Below are 19,813 nucleotides of genomic sequence, written 5' to 3' on the forward strand. Positions count from 1 at the left end.
ATGGAACACTGGGATGCCATGTCATCCGGACCAGAGAGGACAAGGATAACCCAAGTTGTTATCAACGCTCCGTTCAGAAGCCTGCATCACTGATGGTATGGGGTTGCATGAGCGCTTGTGGCATGGGCAGCTTGCATGTCTGGAAAGGCACCATTAATGCAGAGAACTATGTTCAGGTTCTAGAACAACATATGCTCTCATCTAGACGTCATCTCTTTCAGGGAAGACCCTGCATTTTTCAACAAGATAATACCAGACCACATTCTGCAGCAATCACAACATCATGGCTACGTAGGAGAAGGATCCGGGTACTGAAATGGCCAGCCTGCAGTCCAGATATTTCACCTATAGAGAACATTTGGCGCATCATAAAGAGGAAGGTGCGTCAAAGAAGGCCCAAGACGACTGAACCGTTAGAGGCCTGTATTAGACATGAATGGGAGAGCATTCCTATTTCTAAACTTGAGAAACTGGTCTCTTCTGTCCCCAGACGTCTGAGTGTTGAGTAGAAGGGGGCATGCCACACAGTGGTAAAAAAAGGTTTCGATTTGTTGACGCCATGAAATTTGAAACAACATATTTTTCCCTTAAAATGATACATTCTCTCAAGTTTAAATTTTTGATCTGTGATTTGTGTTCTATTCTGAATAAAATATTAGATGTTGGCAGCTCCACATCATTGCATTCAGTTTTTATTCACAATTTGTTTAGTGTCACAACTTTTTTGGAATCCGTCTTGTATGAATAGAAAAATCAGTGCTAAATTGATTTTTGAGATATTTCAATGAAATTTTTATTACCTCTAAAATCATGCTTTCCATAACACCCATGACAAAACAATATGTAGTCCTGTCCATATACTACTAATGCAGGTAATTTATTCTCAATCATGCTTTTTTTTTACAGTGTTGAATTACAGATGTAGTGTGACGCCTCCAATAGCCCAGTAAATATTCTAGGTGTCATGATACAGGATTGCGTTTCAGTTTGGCACTCAAAATAACTTGATGGGTAACTCGTCTTAAATTCCTAGAGAATTATAAACAAGGAATACAAAAACTGACACAATGCTTCAGAAAATAAGATTATTTATTTTTGCAAACAATAAATCATGGGTTATTAGTAATCTATTAAAATTCTTACAAAACATATCAACAAAATAATCAGTTATTACAAACAAATTCACCAAATAAAACACAGGAACAAATAATCCATATTTTACGAATGAACAAAATCTATAAGTACATTAAATAAACAAAAAGTTTTTTTAGCCATAGATGTTTAATTGTTATAGTAATTCGACTCTCCTACTAAATTCATACTATTTGGTCATGTCACAGCAGCAGACCTTACTGAATTTTACTGAAGAAAAAAGGACTTGAGCAATTCAATTCAGCAATTCAGACATGCCCTCCATCATATCATCATCCAGTTCAGCATCATCTGAGCAAGCAATGTGTTTTAGTTCAGCATCTTAAAAAAAAAAACGTCATAGTCATAGAAACTTGGGAAGAAGAAAACTGTTGGAAGATCACGAGGATGCCAATGAAATGTAAAATTTTGACTTGTTCTGCTTTAAAATATATTGTTTGTTTGTTTATATATATATATATATATATATATATATATATATATATATATATATATATATATATATATATATATATTAGTTATTGAAGAAATGAATTAAAGGTTTCAGTCATATTTTTTCTGACTAGGTACAATTTGAGTATGTTTTGTTAGTTATTAATTCACTATAATTTTACATATTGTCATTTGTGTTATATATTACATAATAATAATAAATTAAATAATATATACATCTTCATTATTGTGTATCCACAAATAAAAGGCAATTTAAGACCACAGACAGATATGTTGATTCTGGACTGCACAACTGCTTTAATAATTTTTTATTCAGTTCCCATATATGAGAAATTACTTCAAACCAACTAAGCCTTCCTGGAGTGTACATTCATTGCAATATTTGTAATGACATTCATACATTTTACTTATACTGTAAAAGTAAACATTAGAGAGTACATTCAAAATATGTGTCCTAAATCAACAGATACATGGGGATCCAGCTCTTAGGATGCTGCAATCACAGACACAGGCTGCTTGATCACATGACTATCATTTGAAAGTGCATGAAACATTAAGAACTACACCATTTTCTCTTTGTGGTCTGTAATAGCCTCAAGACTGCTGTGTGCAGCATCATTACATCTATTTAAGATCATTCTGCTATTACTTAAACATATTGTAACTGTCTATGAAAATGGTCAATACATTACACTACACAAAGGTATTTTTCCTTTATGCTATAAGAATAGCTTAGCACAAAAATTGTATTATTAAAATATGTTTTGCAGATTTATATTTTCCCATTTGGTAAACTGAAATTTATATATAAAAAGTCACATTTTAAAATGGGAATTTGGAACAGTAACAAACCACAGACTTTCTTACTTCCTATTAAGACTCTTTAAACTGCAGATCTCCTAAAGACTTACTCCTTATATCTTCAAGTCGTTGATGAGCTGTTTTTGTCATGTCCGTCATGGCATCTGGGAAGTCCTCCAGGGCCTGCTGAAAACTACCCACAAACAAGGAAAATAGGTGACAAGTAGACAGGGCACGAACCGTGATCAGTCTCTTTCCACTGATCAGCAGGGCAAGGTCTGTTAAAAAAAAAAACTGTAATATAAATATTAACTGGAAAAAAAAATTATTCATTCATTGTCTGTAATCACTTATCCAGTTCAGGGTCGTGGTGGGTCTGGAGCCTACCCGGAATCACTGAGCGCAAAATATACAGGTGCTGATCAAAATTAGAATATCATGAAAAAGTTTATTTATTTCAGTAATTCCATTCAAAAAGTGACACTTGGTCCACTATGTTTTCTGAGGTCCAAGGTCAGGGCAGCTGTCTAATTAATGAGTATAAAATACAAGTTTCACTTTTTCATTATATTCTAATTTTATGACCAGCACCTGCACATATATATATATATATATACAGGATTTATTAAACCAACAGCACACTTGATTTAACATAATTAAGTATTTATTAACACACTTCTGCATAGCACTTGGCCAATCACATCCCTTAGCTCTAATGATCTCCTGGCTACCTGCACTGCCACTTGTGGGTTCCACTTCATTCCTGCTTTAACTGGTGCTGCTTAACCACTGCATCTTTCTATCCTTAAACTGTAAATATTGCTAATAGTTTCTCTCATAATTCCCTCTTTAATAGAGCCTAGGTGTATTATTAAGCGATGAAAATACTGTGTCACTACTGTTCATCATCTTAACCATGGGCTGCAAATGGGCATCAAACACACTCAATAAACAAACAGAAACTTTTTAAAAATTATTTATTGTTTCTGCCAACACTTTTAGTGCTTGTTTAGATGTTAAAAATAAAGAAATATAAGTATGGATCCCTGACCCATTTATCCACATCACATCTGTGAACATCTCTGTTGCCCTGACAGTCAGTAGAGGAACTCAGCTCATGCCCCATATAGTGCCATACTCCCTACATAGTGCACTTTTTATTAATAAAATGTATAAATAATTACACGCCAATTCCACAGGGGAAACATGAAACTTATAGCTCACTGAAAGTGATTTTCATCATGCAGTGTATGATGTGCATACATGCCCAAAACTGTTTATGACCAACAATGTGCTCTACAGAGAGTATAGATAAGACATTTGTGATTCAGCCTCTGCTTCACAGTGGCATGGAAACAACACTTGTTACTCCAGAAGAACAACTTAATTAAACATTAAGCCAAAACAGAGAAAAAATTTAGGCAAACTGTCGAAATACTTCATTCATTATACTCTCAGAGCGCAGGGAACGTGCTCTTACCCTTCCTCCTGTCCTTTTTTCACACTAACAAAAAAAATACTATCATTTTAATTTTGTTACAGTGATTATATTTGTTAATCAATAGACACTATTGATATAAATATAATTGCATTGTTTTGATCTTCCATTGATTACCTTATTTCACATTTTATTTCAGGCATTTAATAAGGGACAATGAATTAATTGTGATTAACACACACACAAACACACTAATTCATTCATTCATTCATTGTCTTTAACCGATTATCCAATTCAGGGTCAGAATCATTGGGCATAAAGCAGGAACACACCCTGGAGGGAGCGCCAATCCTTCACAGGGAGACATACACTCACACAATTTTTGTGTCGCCAATCCACTTACCAACATGCATTTTAGGGCTGTGGGAGGAAACTGGAGCACCTGGAGGAAACCCATATGGACATGAGAAGAACACACCAAACTCCTCACAGACACTCACCCAGAGCAGGACTTGAATCAACAACCTCCAGTTCCCTGGAGCCATGTGACTGAAACACTACCTGCTGTGCCACCATGCTGCCCATCACACACAAATTGCTAAGTTTAAACAAATATATATGCTGGTCATTTTCTCTTCCGAATTCCTTGTTATTGTAATGCCCAAAAAATTCATTTCTGTAATTGCAGTTTAGTGCATTCAAACAGTTGTGAAACAGAAGCTTGTATTGGCTAGCATTGTGCTGAGTGACAACCCTTAAACGGTGACACCAATTGGAAGCCAGTTTTTGGGAGTCAATCAAAAGAGGGGACGTTTACATATGTCAGACATAATTACATAGAACTGAAACTGTCACGACTGCACAGGGAGGACGAGGAGACGAACATAAACGCAAGGAATTTTATTAAAACAAAGACAGAATCAAAATAAACACGGGTAATAAATACAGATGGTAATAAAGACAAGACTAAACTAAACATACTTAAACTAGGGCAGACAGAGAAGAGCCATGAATTGTGGTAGACATATGTAAACAGAAGGACTGAGAAACATACATCTACACACACAACACCAAACAAAGGAGCACTCAAATTACAGGGGTATATCAGGACAAGACAAACGAGGAACACCTGGAGACAATAACGGGGACAGAGGCAGGACTAGGGTGGAGTCAAGAACAATAACAAACAGAGCCATGTGCTAAGTGAGCACAAGGCAGGGAAAACAGACATGACAGGACAAGGGCGTGACAGAAACAGCCTATGTATTTTTAAAGGGACATATACACCTATACACACAGTTTCCTGGGGTCATATTGAAACATTGGTGACATTCCTTGGTCAAAATACCACAAAGATTAAACAACATTCATTTAATCTGAACAGCCCTGTTCAGAACGACCGGTTTCAGCACCTGTTCCTTTAAATAACAGTAAGACACACAACTGACCCAGAGCTCACACACAATGCAAGGACACTGCATTGAGTGAAACATAGAGGCTCTGTTTTAACCCGTTTTTTTTAAACATTTCTCTTCCTTCTCTGTGCTTTCTCACTGATTTTGCATTATTCTCTTCCTTCACCACTAATTTAGCCTCATTCTCTTGATTTGTCTTGGTTTCTCGTGTTTCTTTTGTCATGTCTCTTGTTCTTGGTTTAAAAGTGAAAAAAAATGAGTCTTTGTTTTTTTTGAGTCTTTTTTTTTTGCCTAGAATAACTAACCTCCAAAGTGGTCACCATCACATAGTTGTTTCTGAAAAGATTCAGCTTCCATGATGACCTGTCCATGCTCTATGAAATACATACGATCAGCAAGGGCATGCGGCTGGATAATAATATCACCTTCCTGGAAGACTTCATATTGCAGTTTTGGTAGAATGGCGTTGATAAAATTTATATCACAATTCTGGAATACTGGAGCATTTTTTAGTAATTTTGCACACATTACTGTCAGAATTTCCTATTGAGTAAAAAGAAATATACAATGTTTTGTTTAAAGCAGACATAAGAAGAATAAATATAAATGAACATGTTCCAAGTTTTCAAAAGCAGTTTTCCTTCAACACTGATCAATACCTCTTTCAGTGACTTTGACACCAGACTAAGGATATCCTCATTAAAACATTTTCCTCTATAGCGAGCCTGGTAGTAGTCTGTGATGCGAATACGCAGTGCTTTAGGGAGTTTTCTGTAGGTCATGTATTCCTCTAGATGGTTCATCTACAAAAGTGTACATAGCATTGTGTTATGTTCATTAGGTCATATTACTAAATATATTATCCTGAGAAAAAAAGATGAATATGGATAAAAATAAAACTGTACACCTGGACTTGAAGTCAAAACGAGTTAGGGCTAAATGCCTTGCAAACATTTGCATAAATACAAATGTCTTATAATTTAAAATTTTTGAAACACTTTTACAAATATTGCATTTAGAGCATACCTTGCATTTGTATGATTGTGTTGGACCATCAATATTGGTTATCATTGCAGCAATATTGGCAACTAAAATTACATACATGAAGACTCCAGAAACCATACTAGTCATCACAATCCACATTTCCTTCATATCTGAAAAAGGAGAATAAAGTTGAACTGTCCTCTTCCAACTGAGTTTTGAACAAAGATTTTCCATTTTCAAAAATGATTCTAAACGATGAACGAGCTTCCTTGCTTTAAATAAAGGGGAATTAGGATTTTTTATTTGACTTCTTTGCAGAGTTTATGTTCACAGATAATAAACCTGCAAGGAAAAAGGACAAAATGTTATGTCCCATGAATGGAAAGTCTGACACCCTAGACATACTTGTAGGTAGGTAATCTGATCCATAGGAAACTGTGAGCATGTGAGATAGTGCACGAAACACACAATATGAGTATTTTTCCGCAAATGTTGCATTCTGTAAAAAAATAATAATAATAATAAGAGAAAACAAAACTATGCAATCTATGAAACTCTGGAACTTTTATTAAAATAATTTTGGTAGCAATATTTATTTTAAGTAAAAAATGTTGACAAACAATGTGAAACATTGCTTACCAAAATATTCTCTCTTACAATCCAACTGTCTGGAGGAAATCCATCAAGGAAAGACACAAAATACTGTATACAACCATTCCAGTGGCACAGCATAATGATAATCATGAATAAACGTATAATTCTGAAAAGCATGAGAATTTTCAAATAATTCTCATCTGAAATCTGTGGAGGAGATAAATGATCAGTGTATAAATAAACACAGTTGTTGACAAAAAAAAATAACTTAAGAGATTTTTTTAACACTTTTGAAACTTTAATACATGCCTTCCCAAAGCTTATAGTCTCCAAATAGTTGTACAGGCACAACTGATATATTGGTGTAATATGATAATATTTATATAATAATGAGATTTCCTTAAAATATTGTGCTTTATATTTTGTTAACTACAGAGATTGTGTTTACTAATTAATTAATCTACAATGAACAAGATGAAGCTGTTACAGATAATGACAGAATAAAGAAATTACTAATAACAAATTGGCTATTCAAAATACAATAATGTATAGCAGTAAATCAATTTTAGCATCCTAAATCCTAAATCCTAGGAACAGTAAATACTCTATCACAAAACACAAAATCTGAAGTATGATTATATAAAAAGACCATGCAAGACTACTTCCCTTAAACTAGGACTGTAATGTGAAAAAATATGTACCTTCTCCAAATCACGATAAAACCTCACTAGCTTCGGCACACGGAGGAGGCGTATTAAGCTCACTATTTTTATAAACATAACCATCCTTAAAATCTTTCCAGCTCCTAGAGATATTGTGGCATCACGGTCATAATACACTTTCTGAAAACAGTTAAACATGCTTCTGTTATACTTTTATATTTAAGGCCTGTGCAAATGTCAGTGAAGAACTTTTAACTGCTGTCAATGTTTATTTGCTTATGGAAACACTGTATAATATAAGGATAAATACAAAATAGCTAAATGTATTAGTAGAAGCATGTACACTAACACAGGTTTGGTTTCCTACCACAATACAATTCATATAATTATATGTACACCGCTCAAAAAAATAAAGGGAACACTTGAACAACACAATGTAACTCCAAGCCAATCACACTTCTGTGAAATCAACCTGTCCAGTTAGGAAGCAACACTGATTGTGAATCAATTTCAACTGCTGTTGTGCAAATGGAACAGACAACAGTTAGAAATGAGAGGCAATTAGCAAGACAACCCTTATAAAACTGTGGTTCTGCAGGTGGTGACCACAGACCATTTCTGTTCTCATCCTTTCCTGCTGATGTTTTGGTCACTTTTGCATTTTGTCAGTGCTCTCACCCCTAGAGGTAGCATGAGGTGGTGTCTACAACTCACAGAAGTTGCTCAGATAGAGCAGCTCATCCAGGATGGCACATCAATACAAGCTGTGATAAGAAGGTTTGCTGTGTCTGCCAGCACAGTCTCCAAAGCATGGAGGAGACACCAGGAGACAGGCCAGTGCACCAGGAGACTTGAAGGAGACGCCCTGGAGAAGGTTCTGCTGCCTGCAACATCCTCCAGCATGACCAGTTTGGCAGTGGGTCAGTAATGGTGTGAGTAGGCATTTCTTTGGAGGGATGCACAGCCATCCATGTGCTAGCCAGAGGTACCCTGACTCACCGGGATGAGATCCTGAGTCCCATTGAGACCATATGCTAGAGCAGTGGGCCCTGGGTTCTAGTCCTTGTGTGGCTGAAGTGTGTCAGCAGTTCCTGCATTATGAAAGCATTGATGCTATGAACTGGCCTGCCTGTTCCCCAGACCTGAATCCAATCAAGCACACTTGGGACTACATTGCACCACAAATTGTCCAGGAGTTGACTGATGTTTTAACCCAAGTCTGGGAGAACATCCGCAGAATCATCAGGAGCATGCCCAGGCAATGTCGAGAGGATATACAGGCACATGGAGGCCACACACCCCCTACTGAGCCTCATTTTAACTTGTCTTAAAGAATTTCCACTGAAGTTGGATCAGCCTGTAATTTTATTTTGAGTATGATTCCAAATCCAGACCTCCATGGGATGATAATTTTGATTTACATTGATCGTTTTTATATTTTGTTCTCAAAGCATTCCACTATGTAATGAATAAAGTTATTTTAGTACATACATACATACATACATCTTTTCCGGTTTTCCATTTCAGGGTCGCGGTGGCAACAGGGCGAGCAAAGCAGCCCAGACGTCTCTGTGCCTTGCAACATCCACCAATTCCTCCTGGGGGATCCCAAGGTGTTCCCAGGCCAGCCGGGAGATATAATCCCTCCAGCGTGTCCTGGGTCTACCCCGGGGCAGTGGGAAGTGTCCAGGAGGCATCCTGATCAGATGCCCAAACCACCTCAACTGGCTTCTCTCAATGCGAAGGAGCAGCAACTCTACTCCGAACTCCTCCCTAGTCACTGAGCTCCTCACCCGATCACGGAGAGTACGCCCAGCGACCCATCGGAGAAAGCTCATTTCGGCCGCTTGTATCCGCGATCTTGTTCCTTCGGTCATTACCCAGAGCTCATGACCATAGGTGAGAGTGGGGACATAGACTGACCGGTAAATTGAGACCTTTGCTTTATGGCTCAGCTCTCTCTTCACCACAACGGTGCGGTACAGTGACCGCATTACTGCAGACAATCTCACCATCCCTCTTCCCATCACTCGTGAACAAGAACCCGAGATACTTGAACTCCTTCACTTGGGGCAGGTTCTCACCCCTTACCTGAAGGAAGCATGCCATCTGTTTCCGGGAGATAACCATGGCCTCAGACTTGGAGGTGCTGATCCGCATATCGACCGCTTCACACTCTGCTGCAAACTGCTCAATGCTGGAGGCCTCCGTGCGAAGAAGCCAGAAGAACAACATCGTCCGCAAAAAGCAGAGATGCCACCTCCTGAGCTCTTAAGCCCTAAGACTTAAGCCCTCCTGCCCCATGCTACGCCGCGCCACCCTGTCCATGAATATCAGGAACAGGAGTGGAGATAAGGCACAGCCCTGTTGGAGTCCAATGCCCACACTGAACAAGCTTGACTTACTACCAAGGATGCGAACACAACTCCAACTCTGAGAGTACAAGGACCGTATGGCTCGCCGGAGCGACCCTGGCACCCCATACTCTCGGAGCACCTCCCACAGAATCTCTTGGGGAACACGGTCATATGCCTTCTCCAAATCCACAAAGCATGTGTAGAGTGGAGTAGCAAATTCCCACGGCCCCTCAATCATCTGTGAAAAAGTAAAGAGTTGGTCCATAGTTCCACGGCCAGGACGAAATCCGCATTGTTCCTCCAAAATCCTAGGTTCGACTATCGGACGGATTCTCCTTTCCAGCACCTTGGCATAGACTTTCCCCGGGAGGCTGAGAAGTGTAATGCCACGATAATTGGCACACTTTCTCCAGTCCCCTTTTTTGAAAATAGGAACCACCAACCCGGTTTGCCAATCCAAAGGCACCGTTCCCGATGTCCATGCAATATTGTATACGCGTGTCATCCAAGACAGCCCCACAGTATCGAGTGCCTTCAGTAACTCTGGGCGAATCTCATCCACTCCTGGAGCTTTGCCACTACGAAGCTTTTTCACCACCTCAGTGACTTCAGCCAAGGAAATGGAATCTGACCCCCCAGACACTTCAGGCCCTACCTCCTGCACAGGAGGCATGTCTCTCAGGTTAAGGAGTTCCTCAAAGTGCTCCTTCCAACGCCCAACAATACGCTCAGTCGAGTTCAGAGTTTCACCATCCTTGCTGAGCACAGCTTGGACAGTGCCCCCCCCCGAGCTGTCGGAGTGGTTTCCAGAACCTCTTTGAGGCCGCCTGGAAGTCATTCTCTATGGCCTCTCCAAACTCCTTCCATGCTCTGGATTTTGCTTCAGCTGCAGCCTTTTTCGCCTGCTGGTACCCATCCGCAGAATCGGAAGTTCCCCGAGCTAGCCAATCTTGAAAAGCCTCCTTCTTCCGCTTGACAGCTTCCCTCACCCCCGGTGTCCACCAACGGGTTCTTGGGTTGCCGCCATAACAGGCACCGACAAGCTTTTGACTACAGCTACATGCAGCTGCTTCCACGATGGAGGTCCGGAACAGTATCCATTCAGACTCCATTCCCCCTACCTCCTCCGGAACATGTGAGAAGTTCTCTCGGAGGTGAGAGTTGAAATTCACCCAGACAGAGTCATCTGCCAGCTTTTCCCAGCACACCCTCACTATACGTTTGGGTTTACCAGGTCTGTCCGGCAGCTTTCCCCACCATAGGATCCAACTCACCACCAGATGGTGATCGGTTGACAGCTCAGCCCCGAGTGTCCAAAACATACGGCCTTAGGTCAGAAGACACAATCACAAAGTCAATCATTGACCTTTGGCCCAGAGTGCTCTGGTACCAAGTACACTTATGAGCAATCTTATGTTCGAACATGGTGTTCGTTATGGACAAACCATGGCTAGCACAGAAGTCCAACAACATCACACCACTCGGGTTTAGATCAGGCAGTCCGTTCCTCCCAATCACTCCTCTCCAGGTTTCCCAGTCATTGCCAATGTGAACATCGAAGTCCCCCAGTAAAACAATAGAGTCAGTGCATGGAATCCCCTCTAGAACTCCACTCACTGCCTCCAAGAAGGCCAAATACTCTGAGCTGCTGTTCGGTGCATACGCACACACAACAGTCAAAGTTTTCCTCTCTGCAAGCCGGAGCCGCATTGACACGACCCTCTTGTTTACTGGGACAAACTCCAGCTGTACAGGCGCCAGCCGGGGACTTGTGAGTATCCCCACACCCGCCTGGCGCCTCTCACCCTGTGCAACTCCTGAGTAGGAGAGAGACCAACCCCTATCAAGAAGTTTGGTTCCAGAGCATACACTGTGTGTAGAGGTGAGCCCAACTATATCTAGCTGGTATCTCTCAACCTCACGCACCAGCTCTGGCTCTTTCCCCCCCAGTGAGGTTATGTTCCACGTACCAAGAACCAGTTTCCGCTGACAAGTTCCACGACGCCAGGGGCTCCTTCGCCCCTGCTCTGTGCCCGATGGGCATTGCACCGCACCCCTACTCTGGATCTTGCAGGTAGTGAGTCCACATGATCCTCCCACGTTGCCATTTCAGGCTGAGCCCGGCCAGGTTACGTGGGCTGCCCGGCCACCAGGCGCTCGCCGTCGGACACTAGCCCCAGGCCTGGCTCCAGGGGTAGGTCCCGGTAACTCTCTCCCAGGCAGGGTACACTGAATTTTAATGGGTGTACTCATAGGGATGCTTTTGGATCATGTTTGTCTGGATCTTCACTCCAGACCTTTTCGCCATGGGAGACCCTACTGGGAGCTAACAGCTCCCGAAGACATAGCCCTGGAGTTCATGAGACCACACAAGCCCTTCTGCCACGACAAGGCCCTGATCCAGGAAGGGTGTTATTTTAGTGTTCCATTTATTTTTTTGAGCAGTGTATTTGTTAAATTCCACCAGCAGCTCTCCTGGTTTAATTTAACGAAGGACTGAAGAGTTAAACTATACATTAGATGGTAACTGTAAATACTGGGTTTCTTAAGGAGTGATTTGGAAATGTAAAAAACAATAAACAATTTTTGTCCAGATAATTATTGTGTAAAGCAACCTTGGGTATTAGAAAAACACTATATAAATGTAACTTATTATTATGGATAATCTTCTTAAATTTCAAAGACTTTTGCACAGTTTTGCAAAGTAATTAAGTAATTAATCACCGCGACCCTGAAATTGAGAAGCGGAAAAGAAGATGATGATGATTAAATAATTAATTCATAATTTTTTTTTTTTACCATCAAAATGATGATGAAATCAAAGGAAACAGAAGATAATACATCTGGTACGAACCAAGTCCTAAGATAATCATGCTTTATTAACTTTAAGTCAAGAACAGCCACCTGCAGAAAGACAAATATATTTCTAATTAATAAACTACAAATGTAGTGTGACTCTAAATAAATAAATGGCTGGAGCAAGATAAAATAAACTTTGAACTTCCAATATTGCAAAAAAGCTGGGGATTTCAATGTGTCCATTTGTGTCCATGTTATGTGCAAAGGTTATACATTAAATGTTAAAATAAACTTAAATGTATTATAAACCTGAATTTTTTTTCCACTGTAAATGTACAAAGAAATTTGTACATCATACAAATTTGTGATCATAAATGATATTTTGACAAAAGATTGAGGGGGAAAATTTTCTTACCTCACTGTCATCTTTCAGTATACCCATTCGAAAATTAAGGCCAATATCAATTGTGAACAGCATGTCAGAGAACAAATTAAAGGACAACCAGAAAATAAAAACTATCCCTGTTACTTCATCAGAAAACGCCAACTCCAGTGGGACTGACAAAATGTTTAAAATTGTCAGGAACAACATAAACATGACATAGTAGTACCTGTAGAAGTAGAAAATCAGTATGAATTAAACAAAAATACTGTTCGGTTACCTACAGTCATCTCCAACATGTACCTGGACAGGGATGCTTTTGTTTTGGCTCTGTACCACCAACTGTCTTCTAACATACAGTATTAATGTATCTGTATTAATACATAGAGCCCATTCAGGTACATTAAGAAAATTCATGAAAGATAAATCCATACCCTAATGATGTCTTTATGTCTTAACAGGTGCCATTCCAATGAAGTAGGCTAGTATTTATACATGCTAAATACATGACAGGACAAAGCTAAAATATGAACTGTAAATATACAGTATATATTTTTTGACAATGTACTTTAAAATCTAATTTGGATTCCATAGTTAGAGTCAATTTTGTCTGCATAAATTACTTCTACATATCTGTCAAACCTTCATATTAAACACAATTTGTCCTATAATAGCATTTTAAAGACTTTTTAAGAATTTTTGTCTTATCTTTTGTTATCTCTGAAATTGTTTCTGACTCCTCTATCAGAAAAAATATCAGAACATATGATTTATAATGATCTATACACAATAATTTACCTTCTGTATGAAATATGTGAAACTAGTTTAAAATAGCATTTTATTTTCCTTAATTTACATCCAAGTGGTATTCATTTACCTACGCATTTTATATTTATTCAGGATTAACAATAATAGTGAAAATAGTAATAATGAGTGGTGGCTATGATAGCCTGTCCAATGTTTTAAAACACAGCATTGATCCAAATTAGTAGGCAATTCTAGCCTATGTGATTTGGACTGTGTCCAATAAAATATCATCATCATCATTATCTGTAAGCGCTTATCCAATCCAGGGTCGCGGTGGGTCCAGAGCCTACCTGGAATCATTGGGCGCAAGGCGGGAATACACCCTGGAGGAGGCGCCAGTCATTCACAGGGCAACACAGACACACACACACACTTTTGAGTCGCCAATCCACCTACCAACGTGTGTTTTTGGACCGTGGGAGGAAACCGGAGCACCCGGAGGAAACCCACGCGGACACGGGGAGAACACACCATCTCCTGACAGTCAGTCACCCGGAGCGGGAATCGAACCCACAACCTCCAGGCCCCTGGAGCTGTGTGCTGCGCCACCGTGCCGCCCCCAATAAAATATAAATATTATTTTATTTTTAGTTAGTCTCAAATTGGCTGTAAACCAACTTTAATTTTTGCCAGAACTGTCGTTGCTCTGGCTACGGTCAATTAGTGATTTTTGAAGTAAATGCGCTAGCTAGTGGGGTTAGAAGTTAACCTGACTCGGCCTGTGTTAAAGTAACCGTTAAAGTTAGTATTGAACTTACTTGATAGGACTGAGAGGATGTACGACCCACTTCGCGGTCTCTCTCTGTCGAGCTCGCTCTTGCTCGATCGCCATCACACTTCCAAAGATGTACAGGGAAGTCTTGTTGACTTGTGGATAGTTAAGTGTCCTCAAGAAGCGAAGAGAGAAACCGCTCTCCTCTCGGACACTTTCACCGGTTTCTAATTCAGCTCGACCCTTGACACTTCCTTGGTGCGTATATATTGGATTTGTTTGAGTTTGTTTCTCTACGAATACAACAGCAGCTGCTTTTCGTGTTTCCGCTTTAACGTCGTCCATCTTTACAGCGCGACAGATCCCGTACTTAACCTTAACCTAACTAGGATAGCTCCTTTCGTATCTCCTCTGAACATCAGTGACCGTTAGTGAATCCTCGGATCGGGCGCGCGACACACGGAACCAACCGCCGTTCCGAACAGAAACCTGATTTACAGAAAAGGTGATTTACAGGAAAACATTAGGCAGTAGGCTGGTTCGTTATTGTGGGGATTTCCCATTTAAGAGGGAAGTCTAAAGGTCCCAATTAAAGACAGAAATAGAAATGAGAAATATAAAACAAACAAACAAAGACTTAATATGGGATAAAAACAAAACAAAAAAAACAACTAATAAACACAGAGGGTGGGGTGGGGGGCATAATATAATTTTAAATTTATGCATGTTTTTTAATTTTGTGCATTTGTTTATTACTCAATATTTATTTCTGTAAGCTCAGCTTCCCCTAAAATGTCAAAAAATAAGTGATCAAATATATACTGACGTGTGTAAATGTCATTGAATAAATATGCAGGCATTTTCTTTGTTAAAAACGACTAGCGACAAATCAAGCTTCTGTTTCTGGTGGGGTTTTTTGTAGCTGCTTGTGTTTGGAGACTGACTTCTATCACTCTTTCTGACTTCTATCGCAGTTTCTGTCCAGCGGGTGCTGCTGAGCCCCTCCACCGTCACAGATCACTCACAGGCGGACACACTTCACATGGGCCAAGGCCGTTTAAGCAGCCTAGCTCTGCTGGCCATTGAGAGGACACTAGTCAAGTCCCTGCAAAAGACGCCTTGTTGGTACGACAGGGTCAAAGATCATTTTCTTGAAAAGGAACGGGGGTAGAATTTATGTATAAGTAAACCGACACATTTTATGATGTAGGCCGAAATTGAGCTTCCCCTCCTTGAAAGACCAGCATCCGCCACTGCTTATAATATACTGTAAATCTCCATGAATTCTTACTGATGTTAAAGTGAATGTGAAATCTTGTGATTAAATATAATCCCTAACAGTAAAGTTGCAGTTTAATTTTGTATAAGGAACAAGAATTTGAATGCTAGGCGGCACGGTGGCGCAGCAGATAGTGTCGCAGTCACACAGCTCCAGGGGCCTGGAGGTTGTGGGTTTGATTCCCGCTCCGGGTGACTGTCTGTGAGGAGTTGGTGTGTTCTCCCCGTGCCCACGTGGGTTTCCTCCGGGTGCTCCGGTTTCCTCCCACAGTCCGAAAACACACATTGGTAGGTGGATTGGTGACTCAAAAGTGTCCGTAGGTGTGAATGTGTCTGAGTTGCCCTGTGAAGGACTGGTGCCCCCTCCAGGGTGTATTCCTGCCTTGCACCCAATGATTCCAGGTAGGCTCTGGACCCACTGCGACCCAGAACTGGATAAGTGGTTACAGGTAATGAATGAATTTGAATGCTAAATAGTAAGGTAAAATAAATAATTTGTTCACATTGATTATCTGATATCATAATTTGTGTTAATGTGGGTTTCCTCTGTGTTTTCCAGTTCTCCCATGGTCTAAAAACACATGTTGGTAGGTGGATTAGTCGCACAAAATTTGCCCATAGCTGTAAGAGTGTGGGTGAATGCATGTGGTGTCCTGTGATGGACTGGTGTTACGTCCAGCGTGTCTCCCTGCATTGCCCACCCAATTATTTCAGATATAGGACCCACCCTGAACTGAATGTTGATACACTAGGGGTCCTCAAACAATTTAACCAAAGGGCCAGCTCACTTTTTTCAGTATTACAGAGAGCTGGAATGAGGCTGAATAAGAAAACAAATAGAAAATATTTTACCATGTCATAAAGCCCTAATTATTTTGAAAATAAAGTGGTAATTATTTAGAGATTAAAGTTATAAAATTTGAAGAATATTACTGTGGACTACATAATGGCATCTTGTTCCATCTTGTTCTCGTTTTTTTTTTCCACTATAGCTAAAGTTTGTATTAATTCAAAAATGTTAAATGGTCAGACAACATGTATTGTTATTGGCTGGACACGTGAAATTATGCATATTAATATACGCTAATCAGCCAGAAACGCCTCACCACAGGCTATGCGTCATCATGGGTATAACTGTTCAAGTCAGATGATGGGAGGTCAGAATTTTCATTTGGGAGGGGTATCACACTGTTCTCAATGTGTGAATTCTCCTGGATCCAGTATTTTGGTAAATAAATACTTTGATTTGCTTTGAACTTCACTCGACTGGTGTCTGCGACTCTCTCGTAACGGACATGCCGACCGTTCTCAAAGTATTTAAAATTTACTGGTCAAATGAAAGCAGCCCACAGTTTGAGGACTCTTGGCTTAAACTCCCTGTGTCCAAAATGATCCCTATTCACTATTCCCTATATTATTCATTATATTCCCTATTATAGGGAACTGAATTCAGGAGGGTCGTGAACAGTTTCGGCCAATACTTTGTGTTTTTTTTTGTTGTTTTTTTTACCATCGTATTATGGTTATACCAGTGTATTATGGATAATCTGCTAGTGTTCATGGGTTGTATATTTTCAGTGGTGTAACAGGTAGTGTCACAGTCACATAGCTCCATGGACCTGGGGTTTGGGTTCAAGTCCTGCTCTGGGTGACTGTCTATGAGGAGTTTGGTGTGTTCTCCTGGTTGCTCCAGTTTTTTCCACTGTCCAAAAACACACGTTGGTAGGTGGATTGGTGACTCAAAAGTGTCTATAGATGTGAGTGTGTTAGTGAAGGTGTGAGTGTGTGTCACCCTGTGAAGGACTGGCAACCCCTCCAGGGCGTGTTCCCACCTTGCACCCAGTGATTCCGAGTAGGCTTTGGACTACGACCCTGTCAAACAATTTTGAGCAAGGCTGGGCAAATCTCTTCTTCTGGATTATACTGATGTTCTTCAGTGTTGTGGGAGAGCTACTCTTGAATGTTCCTATCATAACCTGAGTGTCTCCCTTCTCATTATAACCCATATTATTCACTATATAGTGCACTGTTAAAAGGAACGGAATACAGGATGGTAGTGAATGATTTCAAACTCTACCTCATGCAGGTTTTCACCAAATAGCGCTCTGGATTATGGGTAATCTGATATCTGCTAGTGTATATGGGTTGTACACTACTTTTTGTAGGATTGTATGAGTGCACTGAAAATTGTCCACTATGTTTTTGGACACTACTACAAAATGGCAGAACCTCAAAATAGTGCACTATATAATGAATAGTTCCACTGCTAAAGTCCTGTGGCCCACTTTGTAATGTTGCATTTGAGTGATGTCAGAACTGGGGAAAAAAAATTCCACTTGTAAATTGCATCTGAATGATACAAATAGCAAAATTTACCTTTTTACCTCTGCTCCTGTGCTGTGCCCAAAATGGCTCCCTATTCACTATTCTCCATATTCCTCATTATACAGGTGCTGGTCATAAAAGTAGAATATCATGAAAAAGTTGATTTATTTCAGTAATTCCATTCAAAAAGTGAAACTTGTATATTATACTCATTCATTACACACAGACCAATATATTTCAAGTCTTTATTTCTTTTAATTTGATGATTATAACTGACAAATTAATGAAAACCCCAAGTTCAGTATCTCAGAAAACTAGAATATTACTTAAGACCAATACAAAGAAAAAAGATTTTTAGAAATGCTGGCCAACTGAAATCAGTCTGTGGCACTGCTCAGGTGTTATTAGAGCCCAGGTTGCTCTGATAGTGGCCTTCAGCATTGTTAGGTCTGGCATATTGCATCTTCCTCTTCACAATACCCCATAGGTCAGGTGAGTTTGCTGGCCAGTTAAGAAGATGGATACCATGGTCCTTAAACCAAGTACTGGTAGATTTGGCACTGTGTGCAGGTGCAAAGTCCTTTTGGAAAATGAAATCTGCACCTCCATAAAATTTGGTCAGCAGCAGGAAGCATCAAGTGCTCTAAATCTTCCAGGTAGACAGCTGCGTTGACCTTGGACCTCAGAAAACACAGAGGACCAACAGCAGCAGATGACATGGCACCCCAAACCATCACTGAGTGTGGAAACTTTACACTAGACCATAAGCAATGTGGACTCTGTTCCTCTCCTCTCTTCCTCCAGACTTTGGGATCTTGATTTCCAAAGGAAATACAAAATTTACTTTCATCAGAAAAAAATAACGTTGAACCACTCAGTAGCAGTCCAGTTCTTTTTGTCTTTAGGCCAGGTGAGACGCTTCTGACGATGTCTCTTATTCAAGAGTGGCTTGACACAAGGAATGCGACAGCTGAAACCCATGTCTTGCATACATCTGTGCGTGGTGGTTTTTGAAGCACTGACTCCTGCCGCAGTCCAGTCTTTGTGAATCTCCCCCACATTTTTGAATAGGTTTTGTTTCACAATCCTCTCAAGGGTGCAGTTATCCCTATTGCTTGTATACTTTTTTCTGCCACATCTTTTCCTTCCCTTCATCTCTCTATTAATGTGCTTGGACACAGAGCTCTGTGAACAACCATCCTCTTTAGCAATGACCTTTTGTGTCTTGCCTTGATTATGTAAGATGATCGTCTTTTGGATAACTGTCAAGTCAGCAGTCTTCCCCATGATTGTGTAGCCTACAAAACTAGACTAAGAGACCATTTAAAGGTCTTTGCAGGTGTTTTGAGTTATTTAGCTGATTAGAGTGTGGCACCAGGTGTCTTCAGTATTGAAACTTTTCACAATATTCTAATTTCTGAGATACTAAATTTGGAGTTTTCATTAGTTGTCAGTTATAATCATCAAATTAAAAGAAACACTTAAAATATATCAGTCTGTGTGTAATGAATGAGTATAATATACAAGTTTCACTTTTGGAATGGAATTACTGAAATAAATCAACTATTTCATGATATTCTGATTTTATTACCAGCACCTGTAGAGTGCACTATTATAGGGAACTTAATTCAGGAGGGTAGTGAATGATTTTGGA

The 19,813-nt window shown here is 39.9% G+C and overlaps 1 protein-coding gene across 3 annotated transcripts; it reads right to left on the bottom strand.

Moving 5' to 3' along the window:
• Positions 1-1,118: 1,118 nt before the first annotated feature.
• On the bottom strand, positions 1,119-15,066 carry LOC136664114 (potassium/sodium hyperpolarization-activated cyclic nucleotide-gated channel 1-like). 3 transcript variants are annotated; one of them, XM_066641176.1, is made up of 11 exons: positions 14,603-15,066; positions 13,071-13,266; positions 12,656-12,760; positions 7,539-7,679; positions 6,883-7,044; positions 6,649-6,742; positions 6,286-6,413; positions 5,919-6,062; positions 5,565-5,802; positions 2,517-2,599; positions 1,119-1,473 (listed from the first exon to the last, which is right to left on the bottom strand). In XM_066641176.1, the coding sequence occupies exons 1-10, from the start codon at positions 14,899-14,901 to the stop codon at positions 2,562-2,564; spliced, it is 1,545 nt and encodes a 514-aa protein (XP_066497273.1). In that variant the 5' UTR covers positions 14,902-15,066; the 3' UTR covers positions 1,119-1,473; positions 2,517-2,561. The 3 variants fall into 3 exon arrangements, with proteins under 3 accessions (XP_066497273.1, XP_066497271.1, XP_066497272.1); XM_066641174.1 differs by having other exon boundaries at positions 2,517-2,684; XM_066641175.1 differs by lacking the exon at positions 7,539-7,679 and having other exon boundaries at positions 2,517-2,684.
• Positions 15,067-19,813: the final 4,747 nt, after the last annotated feature.

Source organism: Hoplias malabaricus, chromosome 12, assembly GCF_029633855.1.
Source record: "Hoplias malabaricus isolate fHopMal1 chromosome 12, fHopMal1.hap1, whole genome shotgun sequence".
NCBI classification, from domain to species: Eukaryota; Metazoa; Chordata; class Actinopteri; order Characiformes; family Erythrinidae; genus Hoplias; species Hoplias malabaricus.

What these genes read in the sequence shown, in the direction of transcription:
- LOC136664114 (XM_066641174.1), bottom strand. Translation starts at nt 14,901, where the DNA reads ATGGACGACGTTAAAGCGGAAACACGAAAAGCAGCTGCTGTTGTATTC. An exon ending in CACAATCATACAAATGCAAG is followed by an intron (nt 6,063 to 6,285) that starts GTATGCTCTAAA and finishes ACACTTTTGTAG; the next exon opens with ATGAACCATCTAGAGGAATA. An exon ending in TGTCAAAGTCACTGAAAGAG is followed by an intron (nt 5,803 to 5,918) that starts GTATTGATCAGT and finishes TTTACTCAATAG; the next exon opens with GAAATTCTGACAGTAATGTG.